An 18597-nucleotide genomic window follows, 5' to 3' on the forward strand; every position below is an offset into this window, starting at 1 on the left:
TTTAATTATAATATATCAATATCAATATAGATTATAATTACAAAAATTATATTATAAAATTTGCATACATACATACATATTAATAAATATTATTTGTATATAGTATTACACAATCATATAAGAAAATGCCTCTCATTAGAGTTTAAAAATCACATATACAAAATTATTATTCATATTGTTAGAATTATAATATATATTAAATAAGATTAAGAATAATTCAATTTAATTATGTAAATTTTTCTCTATAAATTTATCTAAATATATATACATGATTAGCGATTATATTAGTCATACAAAATTTTAATTTTAATTTTAATTTTGTATGTTATGATAATAGATACTTGACCAAATATATGAAAATTTAACTATATTATTATATTCTACATTTTAATATATTTTTTATTTTATAAATTTTTTATTTAAATTCATAATAACAAAAAAAAAATTCGTGCATAGCACGAGTAAAACGCTAGTTAAATTATATTCCAGCAGTGCACGCATATGTATAGTACGTGAAGCACGAGGCATGCATGAAGCAATACTAATTACTTTTTGATTTGTATGGACTTGTCTTTGAAAAGCCTGACGCTAAGTGCGTTCAACATGACTTTAGAGTATTTCCGCGAAGCCATCTTCCAGTCCGTGCCGGTCGTCATCATTGCTTTGAACTCTGGAAAGCTTATTCTTCCATCCTTGTCCAAATCCGCATCGAATATAATCTCTTGCACCACTTGGTCGTTTTTGGGGGCATTATCATCATCCATGTCGAACAGAAAATCTCTCAGCTCTTCAAGTTCAATGTATCCGCTATTGTCCTTGTCAAAGATGAGGAACGCCTTGTGGAGATTATCGTCGTTGCTTAACTTCGTTAAGTGTACTGCTAATGTAATGAACTCTTCGCAGTTCAGCATTCCATTCCCATCTACATCCGCCTATATATAACGCGACCAACAAATTAATTAAATGATCAACGATAGGATGGATGATGATAGTGTTAATTGATTGACCGGCATGTATGCGAATCGATCAACTATCGTATGAAATAATAGGAAAATATATGAAAAATAGACTTATGAATGAAAGTATAGGCTAGAAGGAGAATTGGCTCTTGATTAGCCTTCGAATGAATGATAAAAGGAGAAGAGGAATTGTGTTATTGATTGTGTGTATGGAATGACGACTCCCCTTTGTGTTGAAGGGTTTGGGCCCTTATATAGGTACAGGCCCTCGGATCTTTCAGGAGTAAAATATTTCTTAAGGACACTGGACCTTTACACAATACCGAGCAGATGCATGTATAGGGAGGTATACCTGAAGAATAATCACTATCACCTAGGGAATAATCCCTATCAGATGATGACAAGGGGTGTTTGACAAATAACTGTATGTTAAGCTAATTTTTTTTGGATGATGAGGGAAACCCTATAACTCTTTTGTGTGTGTGAGCAAACTCCGTCTTGTGAACTTAGCCGGCAAATGACTACAAGAAAGTAAATCAACCTAGATTACCCGTAACTGACTGGCTCAAACTAAGGGGGCAAGGAACTCATGACCTTGTGATTACAAGCGTGGATCTCTTGAAATCTTGACTAAGGTTATCGCTTACTTACTGATAGTTGATTGACTGGCTAATAGTTTGTTAGCTTATTAGGTTAGGTGGTTGTAGAAAAATGTTTGGTAAATTAAATATTAGCTGATAGAGTGTAATCTATATAACACTTACGGCATCCATTAACAGCTCCACGTCATGATCTGCAACATGTTGCTCCATCATACTCAACCCATCTTTGAGTTCTTCGAAGGACAAGTTCCCATTCTTGTCTGTGTCCATCATGTGAAACATTTCTTTGATGCTTTCCACTTGATCTTGTGACAAATTTTCTGCTACCACCATGAGAACCCTTTTCTTGAATTTATTCATCAAAGTGAACTGCTTAATCCTTGTGGTAACACCTTCTCCCAAAGGAACATTTGGTACGTTCTCAGCATTCTGAATCCATTTATGTGCAAGAACTTCTTTAATAGTCATTCGACTATAAGGATTTGAATCAAGCATTCCTTTCACAAGATCCTTTGCATCTTCTGATACTTTTGGCCAAGGATCCCTCTTGAAATCTATTTCTCCTCGCACTATTGCATGCGCTATTCCTTCTTCAGTTTCTGCATATATATATAATCCCAAACTTCAATTTTTTGGAAAAAAAATGTAATAAATTTGATTGTTTGTAAAGAAAGCAATTTATATATATACCTGCCCAAAAAGGGGGAACACCGCATAGCAAGATATAAAGAATAACACCAGCACTCCATACATCAACTTCATGCCCATAATCACGACGAAGAACTTCTGGAGCCATGTAGTATGGGCTCCCAACAATTTCTTTGAAGCGTTGGCCTAAACATGATTGCATATACATGTAATTTGTGATGAATAGTATTGTTATCATATCAAATTAAACTCGATCATTATATTGTTCAATATGAACAATATAATGTATAATAACAATAATATAATTTTAATTTTAGTAGAATGAAGCTGAGCTCATTGAACTGCTCACTCACCGGGTTTGAAGAAGATGGAGAGGCCGAAATCTATTGCTTTCAAGGGCGCATTTTCATTACCATTTGCATATAAAAAGTTCTCCGGTTTAAGGTCTCTGTGAATCACTCCATGTTTATGGCACATCTTAATTGAAGCAAACAATGAAAAACAAAAAAGATCATCAGTTGACATCCTTCAATTTGAATTTGAGAGATGGAAATATAATTTTTTTGGGTGACTAAACAAACTCATAGTCACTATCGGAAAGTGTGCACTGGGCAAATTTCACTTGTGACCCTAGTAGGCATAGGACTACAAGGAGGTAAACCAGTCCGGGTTGCCCATAGCTGATCGGTTCAAAATAAGGGTTGGATTTCAAACGTATGAACTTGTGATTACAAGTTTGTATTGTTAGTCATCTTGACTGTAAATACCCTCGGATGGAATATAATTTTGATTGTCACGTGTTCAGCTAATTGGTTCAGTAGACAGTATTTGGGGGAAGAAGTGAAGGTTTGAAACTCGTGAGCAATTAATGTGGAATTTTGTTTGAAGTGGGCAAATTCCTTGAACTATAGGCACTAGTATTTGACCATTTTTGCTGAGTCATTGGGTTACAATTTACGTCCTCTCAAATGCTTTGTTGGACGTACGCGACCCTTAGGATTGGAGATTCAATGAGTGTTTGGTTAATCAACTTTTTGTAAGACTTATTGTTTCAAAAATCTAAAATTAAAAAAAAAAAATTATACCCTTAAAAAAATCATTTTGTATGTAATCTAGCTAACAGTTAATTTACCAATATCTTTGTTTCTACAAACTGCTAATGTTATAGGCTACTCAAACCCACAAAGAGCTATCAACTAATAGCTATTTATCAAACACCTCCTCAACATTTTTGGGAGAAAGAATATAATTTTGATTGGAATGGAAATGTATAGTATGGTGCGAAGGAATTGAACGTACGTACGTACCTGGATAACCTCAAGAATGGTCTTGGTGACAAGAGCGGCAGCTCGTTCGGTGTAATGGCCTTTGGCGACGATCCTATCGAAGAGCTCGCCGCCCTCGCAGAGCTCCATCAAAAGATACACAGCCTCCTTGTCTTCAAACACATCCTTGTAGCTAACAATATTGGGGTGTTTAGGCAAATGGCGCATGATCTCCACCTCCCTCCTCACATCCTCCACGTCGATCTCCGTCCTCAGCTTGCTCTTCGATATCTTCTTACACGCCACGATCTCCCCCGTTTCCTTGTCCGTGCACAGATACGTCACGCCGAACTCCCCCCTCCCGAGCTCCTTCCCAAATTCGTACTTCTTCCAAATGTCATCTCCCGTCACATTGTCGCTCAGGACTCTGATCTGCCGAGAAATCTTCTGCGATCTCGGCGCCCTCGTCCGGTTCCCGCCTTTCGCGCTTTCCGGATCGATGGGCCGCCGGTGCTTAGGTCTTCTCGATGTGAGCGCCGAATGCAGCGACACGCAAGCTCCCATCTTCAATTCGATCGATCGATCAGATTATTATTATTATTATTCAATTTTCTTCAATTCGATCTCCGATATAGATATATCAACCTTCAATTCCTTCCTCTTTTGCTAGATTCTGGCTCTTTTGGTACCTATTCCATCTGAGGTTAAAGCATCCCAAAGAACCAAGAAAACATTAAATCACATTCAAGCTAAGGAAGGAATCAAAGATATGATACAGGAATAACTCCTAGTGTAGTTTCGGATCGGAATGGAATTGAAGGGAGTGTTTGGTGAAAAGAGGGGACATATAACAACAGCAGCTACAAACTTTTGTTGTATGTCCCCTCCTTTTTCTCTTCGCCCTTTAAACGCCCTTTTATCTCTTTATGCTAACCTCTAGTCTGGTTATATGGGGGAAAATGATCGATCAACAAACTACACCAAAAGCTTTCTTCACACATTTTTATGGGGGAATGGGGGGTTCATATATATATGATTGGATCGGATATGCTAACTATCATATGTTTCTTCCTAGGGCTGTTAGCGAATAGAGCTTTCGACAAACTACTCGTGTTCGAGCTCGGTAAGCGTTCGTTTATGTTCGTTTGTTAAGGTAAACGAACATAAACGAACAAAATTTTGAGCTCGATTAATAAATGAACAGAGTATGAACAGTGGTAAGCTCGTTTGCTAAGTGTTCGCGAGCAAGCTCGTTTGTGTTCGTTTAGTAGTGTTCATGAACAAGCTCGTTTGTGTCCGTTTAGTAGTGTTCAGAATTAATAAATAATAATTATATATTGTATATTAAGCTTTTGGGACGACGGATGTAGAATTTAAATATCTTATGATTTATGTTTTTATGTTTTGGCATGTAATGTGAACAGACAAATTATATGTGGACTTAGATTTTTATTTTGATATTAGATGCTATGAGTGAATTTATTCAATTATTTGTATTAGTTTTGTAGTTGTGTTACGTTGTTTGTTTGATTATTGTTCGTGAACGTAAATTATTTCTTGTTCACGAACAAATTGTGTTCATGAACATGTACAAGTGTTTGGTTATTAAGTGTTCACGAACGTGTTTGTGAACGTGTATGCTAATGTTAACGAACAAGTTCGCGAACGTGTTCGTTAACGTTCACGAACGTGTTCGTTAACGTTAACGAGCACGTTCGTGAACGTGTTCACGAACGTTAATGAACACTAACAAACGCTTAACAAACGAACACGAACAGGATTTTCAAAAACCTTAACAAACGAACACGAACACTCCAAAATCCTTAACAAACGAACACGAACAGCCTCAGTTCGTTTATGTTCGGTTCGTTAACAGCCCTATTTCTTCCTTGGTACATTCTTCTTTGGACTATTACTTTTTGATCCCTAACTTTTTTGCTTTTAACACCTTTATAGCATGTTTTGTTCGTAGAATACATTTTTAGGAAAATAAGGAATAGATGAGAACTAAAAAGGATAGGGATTATATAGGAATTGTATTTTAATATTGGAAAAATAGTCAAATAGGTCCTCAAGCTTTAAACGAGAATAAAATTGGGCCCCTGAACTTTTGAAAGTTGCAATTAAACACTCTAACTTGTTTAAATTAGTAAAATAAGTATAAATTAGTTAATTACTGGTTTGCAAGTCTTCGTTGGCTGTCATTGAGCATAGTCGGCTACCGTTTACTGTCTAAAAAAGTTGACCACTGCTCGACCGGATTGGGTCGCCTCCTCAATAGAGAAGGAGACTATTGGTTGCCTACTCCAATAGAAGGCCATCCACCTAGTGGTCACCTTCTCCTGCAAAAGGTGACCATCTAGGTCGCCTTCTTCAAAGGCAGCTCGCGACCGTCGCTAGTCGCAAGAGTGTTGTTGGGGTCCCGTCAAAATCCTAGTGGCTTGTTATTATAGGTCATTAACCTGTTTTGGGATCTCAATGCACAAAAATAATATGTTCATGACTTAATTACAACTTTCAAAAGTTCAATGGTATAATTACGTTCTTGTGTAAAGTTGGAGGGCATATTTGACCATTTTGATTTTCCTTTTAATACTTGGTTTGTTTGAAGAAAAGAAATAAAATAAGGATCGAAACGAAATAAATACCCTAAATACTAAATGATACACACAATTAATGTATACATTTATAAGGGGAAAATGGCGCTTTTGGCCCCTCAATTGTTTTACTTTTAGAAATTTAGCACATGTCAATTGATTTGAACAAATCTAATCCTTTAATTGTTCATAATGTACCATATTTGGTCCCTCATATTATATAATTATAATTGTTTTTAATAATTTATTTTTCTTGAGGTTATAACTGTCCAATCCTTTCAACCATTTAACTTTCTTCTCCTTCTTCCTAACTTTCTTCTCCTTCTTCTTTGTGGAGTAATATTTTTCATGTGCTGATATTTGCTTCTAATTAGAGTCATTTCCATTTTTGGTTATACTGTTATTGGAGCATTGCCAATTTTAGTCCACTTCATTAATTTTTGCCACAATGCGGCCAGTCTTATTTAGTCCTTGCCACTTTTAGTACACCGTTAAATTTTTTGTTAAATAACCACCCAAAACAGGGGTATTTTGATATTTTCATGCTTTGATAATCTCATTTACCCTTTGTAGTGGTTTTCCTTACAGAGTAGTGGTTTTCCTCACATAGCCTTCGTCGGACCTCTTCAATGGATGAAAATGTGTAAGGAAAACCACTGCAAAGGGTCAAGGAGATGACCAAAACATGAAAAGACCAAAAATACCCCTATTTTGGACGGCAATTTGACAAAAATTTTAACGGTGGACTAAAAGTGGCAAGGACTAAATAAGATTGGCCACAATGTGGCAAAAATTAATGAAGTAGACTAAAATTGGCAATGCCCCAATAACAGTAGGACCAAAAATGAAAATACTGATGGGCATTACCTTAGTGCCTTGGCACAAATGTGGGCTAGTCCTCACATAGTACACACAATGACACTCTCAAAGAGAAAATGTCTGCTGTTGTTTCTTCATTATCGGCATGTGCTTTGAAGCTATAAATTAAAGCCTATATGAAAATTGAACCTTCGAAGCAATATACCTCAAGAATTTCCCAACCCCTTCACAAGGTAGAATATGCTTCAACCTTGCCCCTCCAATTTCTTTTGTAGTGATTAAATATGTATTTTTTTTTACTGAAAATAACAACCAATTACTATGAAAATTTGGGCAAAATCACCAATTCAAAACTCATCCAAAAATACATTGAAAATTTCTGGTGTTTCAGCATGTAACTATTGAAGACAAACATATACGGTGTAAAATTCAAAGAAAATAACCAAAATTTTGTGACCTAAGTGGCATGTCAATTAACAGTGACGGCTTGCTGCTTAGGGGCATCGAGGGATTTCTTGGACTTATCTCCTACAAAATCTTTCATGTTGTAGATGACGGAGATGTAAAGAGAACAACTTGGGCACCGAGCGATCTCTTCACCTTGCTTCAACTCTTCCATGGTGATTTGGAAGAGGTCTCCGCACGGACAAGGGTATGTATACTCCTGAAGCTCTTCCTTCCACTCCATATCCTCGATCTCCACATCATCGTAAGACATCGTTTCTTGTTGTTTCCCTCTCTAAGCTTCTTTTTCTTTGTTGTATACAGTATACGAATTAAATATGTATTTCTTTGATTAGTGAGTTACCTTCATGGCCTACAATAAAGAAGAAGGAGGAGAAAGTTAAATGGTTGAAAGGATTGGATAATTATAACCTCATGAAAATTAAATTATTAAAAATAATTCTAATTATATAACATGCATGAGGGACCAAATGTAGTGCATTATAAAGAATTAAAGGATTAGATTTGCTCAAATCAATTGACAGGGGCTAAATTTCTAAAAGTAAAACAATTGAGGGGCCAAAAACATCATTTTCCCTATTTATAATATATAACAAAAATAAGTAAGAGCAAATAATTTATTAACAAAAATATGTTGTTCCTGAAAACTAGCTAATGAATAGTCTAATACCAAAGTCCCTTCCAAATAGTTATTTCCTTGTAAGGGAAGTAGCAAGCTAACTCTCGATAATACTATTGCCAAGAATAAAATGACTTATAGAACAATAAAATATACTTATTTTTTAGAATGTTAAGTTATTAGATTCAACGCCTATTCCATGAATCAAATATATATAGGTTGGGAGCAAAAAAATATCTCATTATTATTTTTCACTGGTATTTTCGCCCGTGCGTTGCACGGAATGGATTTGCTATAATATGTTTAGAATATTTAGACCGATATACAATTATGAAAATTATAATATCAAATATTATATAGTGCAATTGAAGAATTGAGTTCGATCGATTATGTTTTTTGATGTTATCGTTGTTTGAATTTGAGCAAATAATTACCTAATTAATAGCCAATGTGTATATATATGCATCCGGTGCTGAAACTGTAGACATTTTATATATCAATGTTTATGATTTGTATTAATTGGGCTAATTATCTCGTTTTCCAGCAACTCAGTTATAGAAATTATTTATACGGATGATATATTTTTTGTGTTAATATATAGCAATTTTGTTATTTTTGTATAAAAAGAAAACATAATAGTATATCAATGTAACTGTTTTGAATTACACATTATTGAAAACATTTTTGTAGATGACATTGATAGTATATTATATATTGTTATTGTAAATTTTTATACTTATTTTAATTTACATCACTAATGAAGTAAATTATCTAGAATTACAACTTTGTAGTGCTTTATTTCAGAATTACTGGAGTAAAATATCCAGAACCTTAGTACTTCATGAATTATAAGATATTTCAAAGCAAGCATGTATAGATTAACTCTGTTTTTTTAAGTGTATAGATTAACCTTATTTCATGAATGTTTGGTTTGTGGACATGTTTTATTTGTTGTGTGTTTTTGCGTAATAGTTGAACTGTATAATATGTTAAGAGTTATAATTCTACCTAAACATGTCAAAATTTGGCTCTTTAGGTTATACTTTATTTATCCTTAGGGTTTTATTTGTGTAATTAATTTAGTTAATTTTTTTAACGTGTTATAGTTAGACTTCTTAGAGTAAAATAATTATGTTTGCAAATAATATGGTGATCGGATGAAAACTGTATAGCTTGGAACAAAAAAAAAATACATTGGATAAGCTAATTTATTTATTAACATTTAAAAAAAATACATTGATAAACATAGAGTTCTAAAATTATGAACATGGACCCGAGTCCACCTTGCAAGGTGGACTGTGGTCCATAGCATAATTTACCCACCTCTACCACGACCGTTCCCCTCTCTCACTAAATCTGAAATTCGCTCATATCTCAATTTACACGTGCGATGCACGAATAAATTTTTTTTTATATTATATAATTAGACAATAAAATAAAAAATGAAATTATAAACAACTTTAATATTTGAAAGTAACATTTATCTGATTTTAAGATTAATGCAAAAGTATCACTCAATTAATTGAACAATATATGACTCGTTTGTCTGCAATTATCTTGAAAAAATCTATGTGTAATTATATTATTACTAAAATAAATATCGTTAAAAAGAGAAATAATTTAATTGTAATTATTATAAAACTAAATACAACAACTCATGTTTAGCTAAATCTATACTAACATTCGTGTATTTATTAACTTAATTAGCATAATTATTATTAGTCAATTATACTAATATCTATGCAATTATTCATTAATTACCATAATAATTATCAAATAATTAAATTAATATTATACAATTACACTTTTATACCTTAAGTATAAAAATATACATTGAGAGATTACCATAGTAATTACACAGAAGAATATGAATGATTGTTTATTTTGTTTTCTCTCTCTATCTCTCTCTCTCTCTCTCACACACACATATATAATCAAAAAATTAATTGTAATTATAAAATAAAATCAAACACCCCATGTTTATGTGTGTGTGTGTGTATAACTATAAAATAAAAATCTAACGACCCATGTTTAATTATAATTATATTAATATTTCTATAATTATTAGCTTAGTTATCATCACACTTATTAGTCAATTATACTAATATATGTGTGATTAATATTTTAGTTATTTACCATAATAATTATTAGGTCATTATACTAATATTGTACAATTATAATTTTATACTTTAAGTATAGAAATATATATATATATAGAGACTACCATAGTAATTAGATAGAAGAATAAGAATGCTAATTCATTTTGTTCTCAAAGTATTATACCTTAACTATAATATATATATATATATATATATATATATATTATATATATATATATAAAATTGTATTTATATTATTATTATGGTAATGGTAATTATTACTATAATTATCATAATAAATATTAACCAATTAAACTAATATTCTGTAATTATGTTTGTAAAAAAATATTGTGTAATTATACTTTCATTATTCTTTAAGTAGATAAATATATAGAGAGAAAGTAGCATAAAATTATCATAGTAATTACACAGAAAAATAGAAAGAATAATTTATTTTCTACGTTCTTATAATATTATACCTTAAGTATAAATAAATAAATATATAACAATAAAAGTATCATAATAATTAAATGGAAGAATGGAAAAATAATTTATTTTGTACTAATAATATTATAAATTAAATATAAAATAAGTATATTAGGCAATTTTGCTAATAGATAATTAATATTTAGGTATATTAATTTCGGCAGTTATAAGAAATTAATTTTTTTTGTAATAACTGCCAAAATGAATGTAAATAAATATTAATTATCAATTAGCATAATTGCCTAATATACTTTTTTTTTTTTGAAAATAATTGCCTAATATACTTATTTTATGTGTAAGGTATAATATTATTACAAAATAAATTATATTCTCATTCTTCCATTTAATTATTATGACACTTTTATGGCTTATATATATATATATATATATATATATACTTTTAACACTATATTTATTAGTATAATTTGTGTATATACTTTAGGAAACTATTCTATCATTAAAAAAATAATTTTAAAAGTAAATTATTAATTAGATTGTCTAATATAATTGTATTACTAATTGATTACCATGTTACCATAATTCATATTTTTGAAGTCTTTTTATTACCAAGCTAAATACATATCTTTAATAATTAAGATAATCCTTAGTCACATCTATAGTACTAAAAGTATTACTTTAAATTTTTATAAATAAGATATAATATTATTAAACTGAAATAATTAAAAATAGTGTGTCTATAGGTACAAAATTTTTTATAATTGACTTAATAATTAAGTATTAGTTTTTATTGCCAAATACAACTTGACAATTATTAAACATTATTTATGATATTTATTGTGTCTCTTGTAATATTAAAATTATTAGGTATAATTTTTATAATTAAGATATAATATTATTAAATCGAAATTATTAAAAATAATGTTTCCATAGTACAATTAAATTATATTTTCTTTAATAATTAATATAATTATCTAATATAAATTTACATTTATTAATAAGTATTTATGGTAGTTATTATTATGTATTAATAAAAGGGATAAAAAAGTTAAGAAGAAGAAGAAAATGAGGAGGAAAGCATATATATATATATATATATATATATATATATATATATTTATTTATTTATTTATTTATATGCCATACAATATCGTAAATGATATAAAATTTAATAATTATTTCAAAATCAAATACATAAATGTTTTAAGGAAACACTGAATTTTACAATTAAAAAGTGTGCTATTCTTTTATTGATTTCCAAAAACATCACCGTCGTCACCGACTCCTTTGCATATCTTCTTCTCCGGCTCTAGATGACCATTGTTTAGCAAATCCAGCAACACCATGTGTTTATACTGCAACAAATATTTCATACACATACATAAATCGAAGTATAAATATTGAGACTAACGTCAAAGTATTAAAACAAAAGCAATCTTGTGCTACAACAAATAATTATTATCTTAAAATTGGTATTGTAATCGATATTATAATAAATGCAACACCAATCCATTCTATTTACAGGGCGGTGGAAGAAGAAAATGAGAGAGCCGCCAAGATATGATTTCACAGAGAACGGGAAGAAGAGACAGACAATGCAAATTGAAGAATTATGATTTTCAAAATTAACAATCCATTGTATTTATAGGTAGAAATGGTGAGAATTATAAATTTGTTAATTTTTCAAAAGGAATGTATAATTAATTACTTAACATTTTTAATTATTCATTCTAAATGAAATTATTACCTTATTAATTCTATAAATAAAATTTTGTTAATTTTTCATAAAATTTGATTTTATGATCAGAAACGTGGAAGGAAAGTTTATAATTCTATTCTATTCTATTTTATCATATAATAATTATCATAATTACTAATTGCCATAATTACTAATTAACATTACCTTAATTACTAATAATGAATTAAAACTAAATTCTATCATAATAATTATCATAATTACTAATTACCATTACCATAATTACTAATAATGAATTACAATCAATAATTAATATTATTCTATCATCATAATAATAATAATAATAATAATAATAATAATAATAATAATTACCATATTACTAAAATACCCCTACGTTTGGGCGGGAAAATTTTGGAGGAGGATATTATTTTTATATATAGTATAGATTTTGAAATGTGATCCATTAATTTGCGAGTGAATGAATGTTGTCCCTCAAATTATCAATTTAATTTCTAATTCGTTGGTGGGCAAATTTTCAATATAATTTCTAAAATGCGGGACTATATTTATTTATTTAGAAATTAATAGATTATCCTAAAATAAAAATTAATTAAGAGATTGACTAAAATGTATACTTTTTTTCTTGGCAAATTATTACAAGAACCATGGTCCATGCAATAATGATTGTTTTTTCTTTTTACCTAACATTTTTTTATGATTTTCTCTGGATCGGGTCCATCATAAACCGAGTATGGAAGTATAAAACGGGGATAAGAAAATATTAGTATTATTGCTCGGGATGCTAGGCCCAAAAGAGTACGTACAAAGCTCGAGATATTGGCCCAAAACGACAACCAATAGAATACATAAATAATAAATACTATAGCCCTAAGGAATGAACTAGAAATAAAAATGCTATTGCTAGGAATCAACTCCCGGTATATGAGCTAAAGGTTAGAACCTCAAGCCAATGGACCAGGGGGACTGAGTGAACTAAGGGATGATCTTTAAGGGGAGGGAAGAGTGCCTTATATATTGTTGTAAACCTTCTAGATGGTTGACAAATGTACGACATTAGCTTGCCTTCAATATTGGCCATATACATGGCCAAGTATAGACATTCCTGTTCTTCTACACGCCTTGACCCTCTTGACTCTTGGTCTAAAAGGTTATCCTCTCTTTGGATAGCTTAGTGCCTGATCCCTACAGCTTGCATACTGTTCGTCAGGACATTTTAACTCTCACACGTACCCTGTACGAAAAAAGGAAGAGATACTTGTCGCATTCCCTTCACGCGAGCTCACTGAGATGCAGGATATATACCGACCACTGATATGCAGGATTTAAATGCATTGATCGCTGTAAAGCGGAATAATATATGTTGACCAATGGGAAGTGTGATAGAAATACGTTGACCACTGAGAAGCGAGATAGAAATATGCCAACCGCTAAGAAGCCAGGATAATAACATGTCGACCGTTGAGAAGCAGGTTATTAATATGTCGACCGTTGAGAAGCGTGATAGAAATATGTTGACCGCTGAAAAGCAGGATAGAAATATGTCGATCGCTAAGAAGCGGGATAATAATATGTCGACTACTAAGAAGCAGGATAATAATATGTTGACTGCTGAGAAGTGAGATGATAATATTTCAACAGCTGAGAAGCGGGATAGAAATATGTCCACCGTTGAGAAACGAGATAGAAATATCTCAACCTCTGAGAAACGGGATAATAATATGTCGACCACTGAGAAGCGGGATAATAATATGTTGATCGCTCAGAAGCGGGATAATAATATGTTTATCGCTGAGAAGCGGGATAATAATATGTTGACTGCTGAGAAGCGAGATCGAAAATAGTAATATTATTGTTCGGAGCGCTAGTCCCAAAAGAGTACGTACAAAGCACGAGATACTTGCCCAAAACGGCGGCCAAAGAATACATAATAGATATGAGATAATCATCGATAATATTTTCACATATTTTGTTGCGAGTGTGATCATGAATGATGATCTAGAGAGTGAAATGCGAACTATTCTAAAATGTAGGCAAATGCCTTGTTGCAACCATGGAATTTGAGTTAGCTTCTTTAGAGAAATACAGCGTCTTTGGGTTTATAACTAAAACCCCTGAGAATGTATAACTTGTGTGGCATAAATGAGTTTTTGCTAGAAAGAGGAATGAGAAAAATGAGGTCCTAAGATATTAAAATAATCCACTCTATCCATGCATATTTATCAAGAAATATGATCAAGGATTTTCTGATGGGTGTCGAAACCAACAAATAATAAATACTTACTCTTATGAATTGTAATAGCGATGAGTAAGGTCGTACCCACAGAGATTGGTTAGACTTATTTTTAGCAATAGATATAATAAATAATGAGATGGGAATAGAATCTTAAATAGTAACGATAAAATGAAAATAATATCAAATAGCAAATAATTATCAAATAAATGTCAATGGCAACTAGTATCCAACCCAAGGAATAATATCAATTTAATTCTAACAAGACAGATATTGATTTGCAAGCCAAACTAACTTTACTCTTTACTAGATTGGTTATGGTTATTAACAAGCTCTAACAACCTGTCTTTCCTTACTTCTTCAGTAATCAAAACAAACTCTTTAATTACTTCCCTAGCTAATAAACAACCCTAAACAAGTTCTTAGAATTTAATTTACTAACAACATTAAAAGAATTAGAAAGACTACCAATCCTAGCCAACAAACTCACAAGCTCGGTTCATTTAAGCTAGACTACATATCTTCATAACACAAACTGAAAATCAGTTATAATCAAATTGTGCTATTTGCTACCAACATCAGAACACTTGAACAATTACGGATTCAAGGTTCTAATTAGCAATTTAATGACTTGACAATTGAACAATGGGTCCTATTGCAACAATTAACCAAACAATAATTTATATAAATATAACAGGAGATATATAGATAATAAAGTGCAAATAATAATTTAGGCTAAATAAAGCTCATTGGTCTTGTAGAATCAAACTTCAATAATCCTCGAATTGGAAAAATAAGAACTCAGCAGGACTCAGTAGGACATCGTAGGTAGTCTTTACAAAGTGAATAAAATTATTCTACGAAAAATTGATAATCTTACTCCTAAACTCCTTGCCTATTTATACTAATTTAGGCTTAGATTCAGTCGTTCATAAGAGAAAATTGCGGAAGGAATCTTTGGACAGCAGCCGTTCATGGACGACATCTTCATTTGTGGAGGAAATTAATTGCACGCCGCAGCAGTGCGTGGATGGATCGCACCAGCAGTCCGCAATTGTCGTTCGTCTTTTGAATCGTTCGCTGTAGTGCTGCTGTCTACGTACTTAACATATATAAAGCATAATAAAATGAAAGACAAATATGTTAAAAGCAAATTTGGGCTGCTCATAGCATTAAACAATAAAAAAAAAATATTAATTCAAATAATTAGTTGAGTTCAATTCTTATTAATTATGATAATACAAAATACTCATTAAGCTTAGTGAGTGTATTCAATCATGACTTTTATAGATTTTTAAAGACTTTTATTATTAACATATGACACATCATTTATTAGGAAACTCTTCCTTTTTAGTTAACAAAATATATTTACTTTCCTGGACTTACCAAGCGGCTTTTCTTCCCTTATGGAAGTTCTCTATTGTCCCTTCTCTTCGTAAGGGTTCTTGTATAGTCTTGGTTTTGTTTTGAGTTCTTGCGTTCTTTCTGCACTCTGCCTCTGCGCAGAATCTTTAGCCAACCTCACGTTATGGAGAACACACCAGCTGATGGGGAGGTTTCTAAGGGAAACCCAGTGGAAGATCTTGGGGAAAGGTGCGTCACTCTGAATCTAGGCAAAGAACCGGAATGCGAACTGGAGATTCAAGAAACCGGTGGGGTTGATGCATCGGATGATTCCATCGATCTAAGATGGGCGGCAGTGGGTCGATTCCTGTCTGAGAAAGTCGTCAAGTTCGACGCCATGCGCCAGGTTCTCGCAGCAGTTTGGCGACCGGCTTTCGATCTCCACATCAAGGAACTGGCAGGTAATCTCTACATCTTCCAGTTTTTCCATGAAAAAGATATATGTCGTATCTTGGATGAAGGACCCTGGGCTTTCGAGAATTCAACCCTGGTCTTGAGACGTCTAACGGAAGGGGATCAACCAACCAAGATGAAGCTGGATTTCTGCGACTTTTGGGTCCGAATCCACGACCTACCATGTGGTTTTATGTCGGAATGCATTGCAGAACAAATAGGGAACTCTCTGGGAATCTTTGTTTTAAGTGATCCAAACAACTTTGGAAGCAACTGGCATAGCTACCTACGGATTCGAGTAAGCATCAACGTAAATCTACCACTAAGCATCAAGAAGAAAGGTACGGATGGTGCGTGGATTTTTTTCAAGTACGAAAGATTGGCCACTTTCTGCTATTTCTGCGGCATTCTTGGGCATTCTGTGAAGTATTGCAGGGGAGCGCTAGACTCCGACTTACCACCAACAGAGTACGCATATGGAACTTGGATGAGGATTCCTTTGAGAAGGTCTGTGAACCCCATTGGTGAAAGATGGCTGGGCAATACAGAAGGATCTATAACTGCACTTACTCCCACGGCAACTCCTGACCATGATACAGCCACGCCCATGCAAGATGATCTTGGAAAGATAACAAACCTCCTTGCAACCACCCAAGCGGGCATGGAACTTGATGACAGTGATCTGACCGTGGTTGATTACAAAAGAAGGCGACAGAGCAGCCATGAAAAGAAGACAAGCAACAAGATCCAACTTGGCAGGTCCCTCCCCTCCACTTCACGTGTGTCTCCGGCGAAACCTGCCGTGCAGGCTCACCCTCTTCCATGAGTGTGCTTAGTTGGAACTGTCGGGGACTGGGGAATCCCCGGACAGTTCGGGAGTTAATGGACACAGTGTCCAAAAAGCGCCCCATGTTTGTGTTCTTGATGGAAACAAAAGTAGGAAGAGAACATGCAGAGAGAATCCGGATCAAGATTGGCTTCGACGGTCTATTCTACGTAGACAGTTCGGGGCTCAGCGGCGGCTTAGCTTTGTTTTGGAAAGTTAGAAACTCAACGAGCCTCATAAGTTTTTCTAGATATCACATAGATGTCAAGATAACCCTACCTCACTCTAAGGAGTGGCGTATGACAAGCTTCTATGGATATCCAGAAAGACAGAATCGGGAAAACTCATGGAACCTGCTCCGATCACTAAGCAGTAAATCGGACCTCCCTTGGATCGTCTTAGGAGACTTCAACGACCTGTCCAAACAAGCTGAAAAGAGGGGCACCAGACATCACCCACCAGCACTAATCGAAGGTTTCAACGTAGCCTTAGCCGACTGTGGTCTTTCTAATATGGGTATCTTAGGATACCAGTTCACTTGGTCTAGAGGTAGGGGCACGTCGAGCTGGGTAGAAGAACGGTTGGACAGAGTAGTAGCTAACTCACAATGGCTTACGGAGCATAATCGGGCAGTGGTGCAAAATATAGGTATGTCGTGCTCGGATCATTCAGCCTTAATAATGGACCTCAGGGAGGATAGGCGGAAACAGTATGCTCACAACTTTAGATTCGAAAACATGTGGTTAGAGGAGGATGAGTGTCAACAGATTGTTTACAAGGCATGCATGGACGAGCAACACACAAACGGATGTCCCTTCTCGGATTAGCCAATGTGCACTTGAGCTTAGCCATTGGGGAGGCAAGTACCATAAAAAGTTCAAATGCTTAAAGGAAGATTACAGGAAGAGGCTTGATCAACTAAGGCCAAAACAGGATCCCGTTTCGGTAGAGGAGTTTATAAACACTGAAAAGGAGCTTCATGCCACACTGAATGCAGAAGAAATCTACTGGAAACAGAGATCTAAACAGCATTGGCTAGTAGCAGGTGACGGTAATACAAAATTTTTTCATCAATATGCGTCTGGAAGAAGAAAGAAAAACCGCATTCTAAGGCTTAAAAATCGAGAGGGCAATTGGGTTGAGGATGAAATGCTACAAGAGGAGATTTTAAGTTTCTATCAGACTCTGTTCACTTCATCAAACAACTGGGACCGGGACTTTGCAGACATTACATTACCAAGGGTCACAGATGAACAAAACAGGAAGCTCCTACAGCCTGTGAGCAGCGAAGAGGTTCGAAATACCCTGTTCGCAATGAATCCTGATAAGGCGTCCGGACCCGATGGTATGAATCCAAAGTTCTTCCAACATTTCTGGCAACTAATGGGAAACGACATTTCAAAATTCGTTAGCGAATGCGTTTCAAGGTGCAGATTTCCACAAGGTTTGGGTAAGGCGAAAATAGTGCTATTACCAAAAAAGCAGGTCCCAGAGACGGTTGGGGACCTCC

The 18597-nt window shown here is 33.5% G+C and overlaps 1 protein-coding gene across 1 annotated transcript; it reads right to left on the reverse strand.

Annotated features, from left to right (window-relative positions):
• Positions 1-393: 393 nt before the first annotated feature.
• Positions 394-4331, reverse strand: LOC116031947 (calcium-dependent protein kinase 24-like). Its single transcript, XM_031274322.1, has 5 exons — positions 3517-4331; positions 2563-2686; positions 2252-2395; positions 1724-2160; positions 394-932 (listed from the first exon to the last, which is right to left on the reverse strand). The coding sequence occupies exons 1-5, from the start codon at positions 4036-4038 to the stop codon at positions 546-548; spliced, it is 1614 nt and encodes a 537-aa protein (XP_031130182.1). The 5' UTR covers positions 4039-4331; the 3' UTR covers positions 394-545.
• Positions 4332-18597: the final 14266 nt, after the last annotated feature.

This window comes from Ipomoea triloba, chromosome 10, assembly GCF_003576645.1.
Source record: "Ipomoea triloba cultivar NCNSP0323 chromosome 10, ASM357664v1".
NCBI classification, from domain to species: domain Eukaryota; kingdom Viridiplantae; phylum Streptophyta; class Magnoliopsida; order Solanales; family Convolvulaceae; genus Ipomoea; species Ipomoea triloba.

Coding starts and splice junctions, on each gene's coding strand:
- LOC116031947 (XM_031274322.1), bottom strand. CDS start 4,038: ATGGGAGCTTGCGTGTCGCTGCATTCGGCGCTCACATCGAGAAGACCT. Junction 2,687..3,516: donor CCATTCTTGAGGTTATCCAG/GTACGTACGTAC, acceptor GCTTCAATTAAG/ATGTGCCATAAACATGGAGT. Junction 2,161..2,251: donor TGTTCCCCCTTTTTGGGCAG/GTATATATATAA, acceptor ATATATATGCAG/AAACTGAAGAAGGAATAGCG.